The 13,490-nt window shown below is 30.6% G+C and overlaps 1 protein-coding gene across 1 annotated transcript in view; it reads left to right on the plus strand.

Moving 5' to 3' along the window:
* Positions 1–13,490, plus strand: part of LOC106461610 (DNA excision repair protein ERCC-6-like) — a 37,982-nt gene that overhangs the window by 8,753 nt on the left and 15,739 nt on the right. The window contains 9 exon segments of the mRNA XM_013921450.2: positions 1,920–2,097; positions 2,742–2,879; positions 3,913–4,065; positions 5,408–5,543; positions 8,540–8,710; positions 9,202–9,378; positions 9,547–9,663; positions 11,968–12,037; positions 12,040–12,062. Coding sequence (XP_013776904.1) covers positions 1,920–2,097; positions 2,742–2,879; positions 3,913–4,065; positions 5,408–5,543; positions 8,540–8,710; positions 9,202–9,378; positions 9,547–9,663; positions 11,968–12,037; positions 12,040–12,062 — 1,163 coding nt within the window.

The raw sequence follows: 13,490 nt of genomic DNA on the forward strand, positions 1-13,490 counted from the left end.
GGAGGGGTTGTCATACGAAGAGAGGCTGAAATATCTCAAATTGTTTTCTGTTGAGAAAAGAAGAGTTAGGAGGGATCTGATTGAGGTGTTTAAGATTGTAAAGGGAATTGATAGTGTTGATGCATCATCATTTTTCATATTTAACAGTGAGAATAGTAGGACTAGGGGACACAAATACATTTTGGCAAAGTAGGAGTCATCTTCAGCTAAGACAGTTTCAGTTTTCAAACAGAGTGGTTGGCCTTTGGAATTGGTTGCCTTTGGATGTTGTAGAGGCAGTAAATGTAAGTGAGTTTAAAAAAAGCTTGATAAGTATATGAATGATAAGGGCTGGCTTTAAGATTTTTTAGAAATTATTTTAATTCAGTGTAGAGGATGGATCAATAGGTCTCCTGTTGTCCCAAAACATTATGTTATGTTAATATGAGTTTAATGTTCTTCACTCTTTGAAAGCTTTATAGGTAAGTGATGTTACATTATGTTTTAATATGATACCTTTCAATTTTATGTGGCCAACATTTGGGATTTTTTTAAACTTGAAATATAACGTCATAATAATTGCATATCACTTAAAAACACAGACAGTTATTGGGTAGAATGATTGATAACAATATTTATCTGTTAAAATGTCCCCCCAGTGGCACAGTGGTAATTCTTCAAGCTCACACCGAAAAAAACAAACACACAAACTGGGTTTGATACTTGTGGTGGGCACAATACAGATAGCCCATTGTGTGGCTTTGTGCTTAATTACAAACAAACACAATGTTAAAATGACAGTGCTGTAGGCAACACTGGCTTTATTTTTTTTTTTTGAAAAGCTGAAGATGAACCATAAATTGAATCTTATTTTCATGTAATATACATTATTTACATTAAAGTCTGTAAAATTCAGTATGTGCAGTCAAAATAAAAAAATATAATATTTGACCAATCAATTGATGTTTTTTTTTAATTGATCAAATTCTCAATCCTGATTTAAGGTACCTTTTGAAGATTATTTTTACATTCTTGATTTAACATTTGGTCTTGAGTTGGCCCAAATGTATTAAGCCTATTGAATCTTGTTAGTTATTGAGATAATGGTGGAAAACATTGGAAACAATGAGGATATCCAACTAATGATTCAGAGTGTTGTAATTATTATAGGTTTTGGTTTTCTTGTGTTTTTTTGTAGAACATTGTTTCTAGTCAGTTTGTTTTATAGGATAATTGTTAGTAATTTATTTTATAGATTATTTCTGATCTGCATAGGTAGTGTTCTTCTTAACGAACTAGAAACTAATCATTAAAAACTTCTAATATTCTACATACACCCAACCCAAATATTAATATTAAAGTTGAACGAGAAACTAATCAATTAAAAACTTCTAATATTCTACATACACCCAACCCAAATATTAATATTAAAGTTGAACGAGAAACTAATCAATAAAAACTTCTATCTCTAATATTAATATTTGGGTTGGGTGAAAATCACTTTCATGTTGCATTATATGCAAAAAACAGACCCTGCATTAGTGAACATTGTATAACATTTGTAATATTTGGATGGAAATCTAGAGTAATTTGATTCTGGAGATGTCAAAGTAATGTGTCCATAAGTGTGCTAATGTACGTCCAGTAAATAGTTATGTCACGTGTCACTTAGTTACAACAAATTTCCCAGATGTGTAGGACCTTGTAATGACTACCATCTTAATAGAATTAAGTTTCAGGTTTTAAATCATTTTTATTTAAGGTGAGAGACATTTAACTAAAGAACTTATTAGGAAGATTGAAAAATCATTTACTGCTTGAGCTTTCTTCATGAAAATAAAGTTTATTTAAAATGTTCATGAAAAATGTCTGTTGTTATTTTTGAAAACGACAAAGTTCTTGAAATTGGGTAATCGGATAACCTTCAATTATGGTTATAGGAAGAAAGAGAAAGGAAGATGAAGCTGCCATGGATAATTGGATTACTGCTAAGAAGAAGAAGAGGTTCTCTCTTGCTGATGATCCCAATGAAACAACCAGTAAAGCCTGTCAGAAGAAAACTAAGCTGAAGAGAGTTCAGGATGATGGTCATCAGGAGCAGTACTTAAAAAGATTATAGTGAGCTATAGTTTTATACTTTAAAAAGTAAAACTGTGAATTGCAAAACATAAAAACAATTGTAAGCAAATAAAAACATTAGATTTTTTAAAATTGATAAAAGATATACATTTGTTTGATTTATCAAAACATTTTTCATCCACATTGCAGTTGTGTTTTTTAGCACAAATCTACACAATCAGTTATTTGTGCTCTTTCTAACAGTGGGAATTGAACCCTGGATTTTAGTGTTGTAAATCTGTAAATTTACCACTGACTCAGCATTGACTCATGGTAACTTAAGTGTTCTATATCGTTTGTACAAAACACAAATCTACACAATCAGTTATTTGTGCTCTTTCTAACAGTGGGAATTGAACCCTGGATTTTAGTGTTGTAAATCTGTAAACTTACCACTGACTCAGCATTGACTCATGGTAACTTAAGTGTTCTATATCGTTTGTACAAAGGAGAATTATTGAATTTTTGTCATTAGAATAAAAGTATTTGAAAGTGCCTAAATTTCTATTTAGAAATATTGTGGATGTAATTTTTATATGACATTCTGTAGTTTGAAGGGGTAAAACTGGGAAGTCTAAACAACCTACATAATAGGAAGTTTGAAACTCATAAAAATATATTTTTTGTCATATTTATTTTTGTAGCTCTCAGCGTCGTGAAAAGCTTGCCATGAAACACAAAAAAATTATTGATGGAGAGGAAGAGGATGATGATGATGAGAGTTTTACCATGTTTGGTGATGGATTTAAAGTCCCTAGTTGTATATGGAAGAAGCTATATAGGTTGGTATGTTTTTCAACATTCTAAGCCACGGGACAAATTCCTGATTTCATAATAAGAGTATCCCAATCTTTTATATATGTCATAGAATAAACTACATTTTATAGTTTTCTTTTGTTACTAGACATGGCTCTCCTTAATGTTATTTTTTAATTAAGGGTCTGTATGGTATTCAAGAATTTGGACAATGTGCCATTTTTTTAATTATCTATCATTTGTTTATTTATATGTATTGTTCAGTAGTAGGTTTCTACTGCATATAGTGGAAGAAAGATACTAACATATATTGATATTATCAGTTGTTTGAGAAGACATTTTATTCTTTTGATGAAAGTATGGAATGATTAATGTTTTAAATGAAAAGACCAGAAAATTTTGAAATTATTAATATCAGTATATGTTTTGGTAGCTTTGAAATATTATCTATGGCATAAGTTTTTGCCCTAGTTAAAAGTAAATTCTGACTATCTGTACTGTAAAGTAGCATGTGTTTGTATGTCTGTTTGTTTTTATATCTGTGATAAAAAAAATTTCCAACTTCCTGACCCGATCACCATAAATCTTTCAAGGATTCTTGGTTATGTCCGAGAAGGATTCTAAAACACATTTAATACTTTATTTTCTTATTTTTATGAGTGTGGCAGCCAATAAATTTTTTCCCTTGCTTCTGCCACAGTGCTGGTGAATGATACACTTGCATGCCATCTATCATTCATGTACCAATGAATTAAATGCTGTGTGTCAGACAGGTACCTCTGCTAGTAGGTATATATATATGTATATATAGATATAATTATACTAGTTATTCATTTTAAAACATCAGCATACTTATGAACCTTTTCAGATATTATTCTTAAAATGAAAAAAATATTTCTCTCTCTCTCAGTGTTTTTTATTGTTTTTTGTTAATGCCTTTCATAATTTAAAACTAGCTATTGTATTCACTTTTGAATAGCAATCTGCATCATGTTTCAAACCTGTTTCTGGCAAAGATTCAACACATTTATAAAAAAAAGGTTTTATGTATTTATGTAGGTATCAGCAGACTGGAGTGAGGTGGTTGTGGGAGCTTCATCAGCAAAACAGTGGTGGGATCATAGGGGATGAGATGGGATTAGGGAAGACCATTCAAGTCATTAGCTTCCTTGCAGGCTTGTCTTCAAGTAATTTGAAGACAGATGGAGACAAGTAATTCTGTTTGAAAACAGTTATATTCAAAAATAGCAGTTAGCAGTCTCCTCCCTCATGTTCCAAAAGTCAACACATAAACAGTTATAATTAGCTATTACTTAACTGTAATATTGGGACCCACTTAGGCTATTTTTACTCTTGACCTTCATGAGATGTTCTTGTTTTAGTTAAAAATATAATTTATCAAGGCCATCCTGTGTCCGAGAAGATCATCGACAAACTAAGATGTTTTATTAAGCCTTGAATTCTGATAAATGCTGTAATGTTCTACACTGATCATGTCTAGTGTACATGCATGTCCCAGTGATTTATAAATGAGATCTTTAAACCTTTGGACTTTAATTATGAACAGTAAACAGTTACTGGATTGAAACATTTTAAGAGATAGAGGAAAATACCAGGTTAAAGAAAACTTTGTTATAAAAAGATTAAATTACTTTTTGTTACAATTTTTATGTTTCCATAAATTGGTTTGAGATTTTCATTTTGTTGGGATATGTCCTGATTTTTTTTTTAAGTTTTATAATTTTTCTTATTTTTGAATGTGTATTGTGATAAAGAAAGTTTTGTAAAGACATATGTGATTTTTTCTTCTGTTTATTTGTTTAAAATGTTATGTTTAACATGTTTAAGTGAAACTTTAATATCTTTTTTTAATGTATACAATTTTATTAATTTATCGAACTTTTCAGAAATATGTTAAGGACTTCAGAGTGTACAATCAGAAATAGTATTCAGATTTTAGGTCAAAATAATCAGATTTTTGATTAAAATAAAGTCATCAGATTTTAGATGAGAAACTAATATAATATAAAATGAAATATAATACTTTAGAAAAAAAAAAGGAGTTCTCAAGTTTTACGTGAAAATAATGTAGTAATCAGATTTTAGATTAAAATAAAGTAATAATGAGATTTTAGATAAGAAAATAATTTAATACTCAGATTTTGGATAAAAAATAAGGTAGTACTCAAGTTTTAGGTGAAAATAATGTAGTAATCATATTTTAAATTAAAATAAAGTAATCAGATTTTAGATTAAAATAAAGTAATAATGAGATTTTAGATAAGAAAATAATTTAATACTCAGATTTTGGATAAAAAATAAGGTAGTACTCAAATTTTAGGTGAAAGTAACGTAGTACACACATTTTATATTAACAAAATATTTGGTTCTTATACCAAGATTAGTAATGTGCTATTCTTATTTGAAAGCCTGGAACTTTTCTGTGGTATTAGAATACCACATGTGGTATGTTTAAAATATATATTTCATAAATTTATGACTAAAATATTTTTTCTTATCGTATCTTTACTATGTCTTCTGCTATTATTTTAAGGTATCATGGTCTTGGTCCTGTTGTCTTGGTTTGTCCTACTACTATAATGCATCAGTGGGTGAAAGAGTTCCATAAGTGGTGGCCTCCCTTTCGAGTGGCTGTTTTACATGATTCAGGCTCATACAGAGGGACAAAGGTAATGTATCTAGGCTATAAAGGGCATTGTTAAAAGTGGATTATCCTGGTATCATAACTTGGCTAAGAAGTACTTTGTTAGGTGTGGAATATCTTGGTATCATAACTTGGCTAAGAAGTACTTTGTTAGGTGTGGAGTATCTTGGTATCATAACTTGACTAAGAAGGACTTTGTTACAAGTTATGATACCAAGATATTCCACATCTTCTAACAAAGTCCTTCTTAGCTTAGTCAAGTTATGATACCAAGATATTCTAAAAAGGACTTTGTTAGATGTGGAATATCTTGGTATCATTCAAGTTCCACTTCTAACAAAGTCCTTCTTAGAAGTTATGATACCAAGATATTCTTAGTCAAGGACTTTGTTAGATGTGGAATATCTTGGTATCATAACTTGGCTAAGAAGGACTTTGTTAGATGTGGAATATCTTGGTATCATAACTTGACTAAGAAGGACTTTGTTAGATGTGGAATATCTTGGTATCATAACTTGACTAAGAAGGACTTTGTTAGAAGTGGAATATCTTGGTATCATAACTTGGCTAAGAAGGACTTTGTTAGGTGTGGAATATCTTGGTATCATAACTTGACTAAGAAAGGACTTTGTTAGATTTGGAATATCTTGGTATCATAACTTGACTAAGAAAGGACTTTGTTAGATTTGGAATATCTTGGTATCATAACTTGGCTAAGAAGGACTTTGTTAGATGTGGAATATCTTGGTATCATAACTTGACTAAGAAAGGACTTTGTTAGATTTGGAATATCTTGGCATCATAACATGACTAAGAAGGACTTTGTTAGATGTGGAATATCTTGGTATCATAACTTGACTAAGAAGGACTTTGTTAGGATGTGGAATATCTTGGTATCATAACTTGGCTAAGAAGGACTTTGTTAGATGTAGAATATGAATGATGTGGCTTACAAAAAACAATCTAGATGATTTTAGCAAAATATTGATCACTAGTGTTGTTTTTATCTTTTGATTTATTAGTTCTATAATTTTGGAAATATGTTTATTCTAAGTTATGAGTACCAGTGAGTAAGTAGGTTTTGATTCACCCATGCACCTTAAATCCTCATTTTCACAAATGTTAAATCTTTCTTGGCGGGGTCATGTAAAATACACGACCCCGTCTGGGGAATGATACAAGTGCAACAATACTTACTGTAACTCTGAGATTTCTTAACGTATCCTCACAAAAAGTGGTAAGATTTTGTTAAAGAGTATAAGTATCTTGTACACAAAGAATGACATTATTTTAATTAAGTATTTCTATTAAAGATATGTTATTTATATATATTGTAGTTATTTGCACTCAATCTCTTAAAAGTTCGAGTGCAAGATGATTTTTATTTTAAGTATACAAATACTTTTCTTCATTTTACAGTTTTCGAGTTTTATTTGCATAACCTCTAGAACCTCCTAAATGAATATCAAAAGTTTGTTAAGGTAAATGTTTAAATTTTATTTTTCATTTTCTCTATCATATCACTAATGTTTAGAATTAAGAATTAGAAAAAAAAATGTACATACATTTTAATTTTTCATTCAATATCTTAAAATATATTTTGGTTATATTCATAATTTTAGGTTTTTTCCTGTTCACATATAGTTCATTTTAAAGTTTTATTTCCTTTCATGTGCTTTTAGCCTTTATTACTCGTCGCTGCACAAGTCAACGGTGCCCTCAGGGTGTAATTACAGTATCTTCAGCAGAGATGCACAAGCCTTTTGCAAAATTATCTTCCCTCGCACAAGATCTTAAGCCTTGAGAACTGATGCAAAATATGATGTATATTTAAAAAATGTTTAAACCTTTCAATTATGCATTTTAAAACATAAATAATACATCATTAACTAAGATAATAAAGTAAGACCTATATGCAATTTAACTGTCTCACTGACTATAACATACTTAGAAAAAAAATTTACGTGCTATTGTGGATAAAGCAGCCAACAATGCTACAGGCAGTTACATGTACAAGATGATGAACACGTGTGTACTAATTTCAAAATAACTAGTGTTGGATTATAGAATAAAATGAGCTCTTTCTAATGACTATATACATGTATGTGTAGCAACCATATGTACGTCATAAAGCTCAAGCAAAAGTATAGAAGGTGGGCATGCTACCCATCAGGGGTTGAAAAAATTTATTACTTGTTTCTGCTGCTTTCAATCAGAGTACTTTGAAACTTACATATCAATAGGGCAAGTAAACGTGCTTATTGCATAGATGTACATCTACATGACTGGCATTATCTTCAACAGATTGAGAGTGCAAAAGTTGAGATTCTTCATAGCTTGTTTTAAGTATGTTTTTTGTAGGTTTTTTTAAATAAAATAAAATAAAAAATAAAACTTTGAATCATAACGTATATTGTAATGTTAATTTAATTGACACACATTGATAGTAAAGTTGTTTAATTATAGTTTGAATGTAACACAGTGATTTGTACAGAAAAATGTTTAAAGAGGGTTCCTGGAGTGGAAATGTTAATTGCCACTAATCAAAGTGATCTAATTATAGATCAGATCTAAAAACTTAATTTATAAGTTTGTGGAACCAATTCAATAAATCAAGCTATTCAAAGTACATGATTTCATTACATGAGTAAACTAAAATCTAAGCTGCATTAGAATGCATTTAATCTTCAGTTGGGTACCCTGGTTGTTAACAGTATTTTTTAATTGTAAACCTATTAGCATATCATGGTGGTGTGGCCTGCTTTGGGAATTTAGGCTAGTTCTAAATCTATATACTAAGATAACAATGCAAAATAATCTTCATGGAAAACTTGTTTTTAATAAATATAACGTAAATATAAAAGTACTTTAAATATTGTAACAAGTAATTTTAATGTAGGTATGTTTAGAAACACAGTGTTATTCTAATACTTTTAAAGTTGTTCCTTCTTTTCTGTTTCTTATACATAAGAATGCATCAAATGTGAAGTAGCTGAAAATTATAAACTGTTTCTTCATCAGGAGTCTCTTGTTCGTAACCTCAATAAGAGCAGTGGGATATTGGTTACCTCCTACAATGGACTAACAATGCACCAGACTCTTTTGTTGAAGTATGAGTGGCACTATATCATTCTTGATGAAGGACATAGAATACGCAACCCCGATGCCCAAGCTACTCTTGCTTGCAAGCAGGTGGGTTTTTACTGTCTTAGTGTAATCTTGTGATGTTTTAGACCTTCATTAATCAACATGGATGTTGAGTTTGTGCTACATTTCCATTAGTTAAATATGAACTAGGTAATACTTGATTTTCTTTGAGATTTCTCTGTTATCTGTGATGCTTTGTTATCCAAGTTTGAAGCTCTGATGTGCCTAAAAATTTAATGCCTGATTTTTAAAAACAAGAAAGGAACAAATTACTGAATCTACTTTCTTTCTACAGAACATTTTATAAACTGTTATTATATTGTTAACATAATAGTGGAAAAAAATAAAATAAAACAAACTTTATGAATCAAAAGCTTGACTCTTGTAACTGTATTGTTTTCATAATTTCAACTTAATGTTTTCTCTCCATCAGCTAATGCACTAAAGGTTCTTCTATTTTCTGTTAAAGTTTCGTGTCATGTATTTGTATATGTAGTAGTTTTAGTGATTCAATACACTTATGGTTTTATATTCAGTTTCGAACACCTCATCGAGTGATCCTATCTGGCTCACCTGTACAGAACAGTCTGAAAGAACTCTGGTCTCTTTTTGATTTCATCTTCCCTGGTAAACTTGGAACTCTGCCAGTTTTCATGCAACAGTTTTCAGTTCCAATCACTCAGGGAGGTTATTCAAATGCTTCTCAGGTCCAAGTAGGTATTTCGATGCTAAACTTTGAAAACCTATTTAAGGTACCACAGGACAGTTTAAAACTCTGAGAGTTATAAAATTACTTCAATTGGAAGAAGGCAAGCTGCTCTGACTGTATTATGTAGAAAGCTTTGCTAGTAGTTACATTATGTAATTTTTTCCTTCTTTAGGTGCAGACTGCTTACAAGTGTGCAGTTGTATTAAGAGACACCATAAAACCATATCTTTTGCGAAGAATGAAAGAAGATGTTAAAGCTAATCTGCAACTTCCTGCTAAAAATGAACAGGTTGGTTTACGTTCATAGTGTATTGATGATGGTACATAACGGTCTTTAATAGCTAAGTTGTTTGTAACTAAGCTACGTAGGTCAGAGGTCAGTCATACGCTGAAGAAATAGAATAATTCGAACTCTTGGCTTGTTTAAATATATATATTATATAAAGAAATGTCCATAAAATGAATGTTACCAGACTATTAGTGAACTTGAAACTACGATAAACTTACTGTCGGGCCTTTAAAAGACTTGAAACCACGAAAAATCACAGTAAGAGAAATGCTACCATCAAATCTGCTAAGCTGTAGTTTGATTTGCCACTTCTCGTTTCCATCTTCTTTTTTTTGTCCCACTCTCTGACACCAATTTGTTACGTCTCTGTTCGTTTGTTAATTTCTCATAAAAATTCTTTCCGAAGAACTTCAGCGATACAAGTCCTTTCTTAAATAAAACTAGTTTATGACTAAGTTCTAGTATGTAAACAGGTGATCAGGTTAAGTTTGTAGTTAGAGGGAAAAGATGTCTAAACAAATGTAGAGGCTAGTATAGGTTTTCTTGTGGTATGTAGACGTTGAAAAGCAGCTAAAAATGAACAGGTTGGTTTACGTTCATAGTATATTAATGATGGTACATAACTGTCTTTAATAGCTAAGTTGATACTTTCACTAGCAAGGTTTATATAAAGCGATGTTTTAGACGTATATGTTTTATTTGAAAAGGCTGCTTTTCTACTGATGAAATTTTATACACTTAATGGGGATTGTGCCTTAGTCTAGACTTGTTCATTGCTATGCATTATATATAGAAAATTTAGTTTCATAGAAACTGTAAATGTTAACAGTATTCTCAAATAAATCACCATGACAATCTCCAGCTGCAGCTTAACGTTTTAAATCTCAAACTAATGCGATCAAATAGTCAATAGCTACAGTAAATCATCATGAACTATATCAGCTAGCTACTAGTTATGTTTATCATCATTACAATGTATAAAGTTAGCTACCGTATCAAGTAATCCTTTGTCCATAATTGGAAATTTAAAAACCTGCAAATACGAATTGTAAAAAAACTAAACAAACAAAGCTGGAGATACTGTAGACATTATTTACTCAAACTACAATTCCTGGTTAGACTCCACCAAATGTAATACTAGATAACAGCATGTAGCCAAAATAGAGGTTTGTAGTTTGAGTAAATAATGTCTACAATATCTCCAGCTTTGTTTCCTTATTTTTTTATGATCCGTATTTGCAGGTTTTTAAATTCCCAATTTTTTATTTATCTTGTAAACACCCTTATTATTCTTGCAATTAGTGTTGACAAAGAAACTGCAATTTGGAAACTTTTGTTGATCCTTTCTTATTTTAAAGACCTTAGCCATGTTTCTTTATTTAATTTCAAAAAAGTTTGTAATAATTACAATTTCTAAATTTTGTTTAAAAATCTCCAACCATGTATAATTTTTTTTTAGTTGAAATGCAAAAGGCTAACAGAGAACATTAGTTATAAACAAATTCCCTGATAAGTGGGTAACTTATATTTTATTAATTACTATATTGTGCTGAATCATCTGTTGTATTGTCTTCCTATCATGCTTTGTTGATTAATTTACAGAGAATACATTTCATTAAGAAATGTTTTTGTAGTGTGCTTTAGGTTATTCTATATACTGTATTTAATGCCACTGTGCACAGAAATGTTGTACTTACCCACTCATTACTGCTTGAGAGTTGCCAAAGTGTTACCTGGAGTTCTAAGGTTGGGAGAGTAATGCCTGTTGTTCCCCTCCCCCCCTCTTTTTATCTATTTTTCACAATTCAGTTTTGTAAGACTAAGTTAAATGTTTTTGTAGAGCTTTCAGGCTGAATTGTTGCTGTGGGTGTAAACATCTTTGTTCAATTTCAAGATTATGTGAAAGCTATTGTTGCTGGATTGTGTTTCTTATGTCCTCTATCTTTTCATTCTTGTGTGATGCACTTTTCTCTTTATTTTCACCAAGGTGCGTCTTTTCTGGTTTTTAATCTTAAGTTATTGGAAGCAATTAATATAGTAGTCGAATTACACATCAGGCTTAGCTAAATAAAAAGTCATCATCTTGAGAAGAAAAAGATATTAGTTACCTACTCAGGTATTCCAATATTCATTTATTTATTTTGTTTGAAATATGATTATTTTCTATTGCCAATAAGAATTGTTTTTGTGCTTTGTTACATGGAAAGTTGTGTCTGAATCCATATTTAATGATGAAATATTTTAAGGCTTTTATAAAATACTCACTCACTTGGATCAAAGACAAGTTTGACTTTTGTCTTACAGGTTCTGTTCTGTAAGTTGACTGAGGAACAGAAAACTGTTTATAAGGATTATTTAGACTCTCCGGAATTAGCAACATAGTGAGAGGAAGATTACAGGTATGTTTGTGTTAAATCTGTCGACTGAGTTTATAGGTTGAAATATTATTCAAACAAGATTCTGAGAAAACAGCTTAGCGTATGTTATGTGTATATGAGAGGTATGCTTTATAAAGACAAGATTTGTCATACATAGTGAGCTAAAATATTGAGAAATAAGTTATTTAGATGCCAAGGGAGTATTATTGAGTATCTAAGAACTTGATAATATGTGAGATGACTTTTCAAGGTAACATCATCTCAGCACTTAACAATACCAGAATTAACTTTTCAAGGTTTTTTTTATCTTAACATATAAAAACTTAACAGTACTTGAGCTCGTTTGTCGAAGTATTGAGATGAGTTTTTAAATTAGTATCATTTAACACCTGAGTTGATTTTCCAAGATTTTATTTGAGTAACTAAGGGCTCAGTACTTAGTTTTAAGGTAGTATCATCTCAGAAAATAGAGAGACATTATAGTATGTCTTGTGGCCAAAACAACTTGCAGGACACACTGTGTGTTATTAACAGGAGTGATATTTTAATGATTTTCTACTTTGTGTAGCTTGGACTGTGGTGATCCAAAATATCACATATTTTTTAGTGGTTGTGCTCTACTGGACCCTTACTTCACATACCAATTTTCAAAAATATGTTTTTCTATCAAATGAAGTTTTTGTACTTTTAGTCATAAAAAAAATTCAATCGAAATTGGAGATTATATATTTGTGTGTTTCTTAATGGATAGCCAACTTTTATGGATTTTTTTTTTAAATTTGGTACACTGATAGATATTCATAACCTTAAATGCAAAGTTATTCAACAAAAATTGCACACATTTGACCAAAATTTTGTGAAATGCCTACACAAAAAGTCATGTTAGCTAGTGGTCTGAAATTTTTACTACAGCTTCACCTAAGAGTAAAAGTGGACCTTTTTTAGTTTTTGTCATTTGTATTAAAGACAGTTGATTTTGAGCAGCAAAACTATAAGGTGAAAGCATGTGCAGATACATTAGTATTGGTTAGGCCAAGGAAACTAGATTTGCAGTTCTTACTCAAGTTTTCAAAAGAATCATACGGGTGGATAGTATTTATTCATTATTCATTGCCAACTTTTAAACAAAAATTTGCTCTAAATTTTGTTAAAGTCTTCTAATTAAAAAGCATTTAGCGTCACGTGATATTAGCTTAAGCAATTAGCATAAATAATGATGCTTGGTATGGCAGTCCCAAGTGCATGTGAGTGATGACAAGAAACTGTTAAGCTAGATTCCATGGCGTTACTATAACTGAAGTGATTAACATAGTTTTAGAGAGGAAAAACTACCACCATATATTTTAAAGAATCTGGTTGGTTCTATAAAGTAAAGTTATGTTTTGAATAATAGGGTTGTGATCCTAAAGGTAATGTGGATTAATATGGAGTGTGGTTTGTTGGTGTGTA

The sequence above is a fragment of the Limulus polyphemus genome, unplaced genomic scaffold (genome assembly GCF_000517525.1).
Source record: "Limulus polyphemus unplaced genomic scaffold, Limulus_polyphemus-2.1.2 Scaffold997, whole genome shotgun sequence".
Lineage (NCBI taxonomy): Eukaryota > Metazoa > Arthropoda > Merostomata > Xiphosura > Limulidae > Limulus > Limulus polyphemus.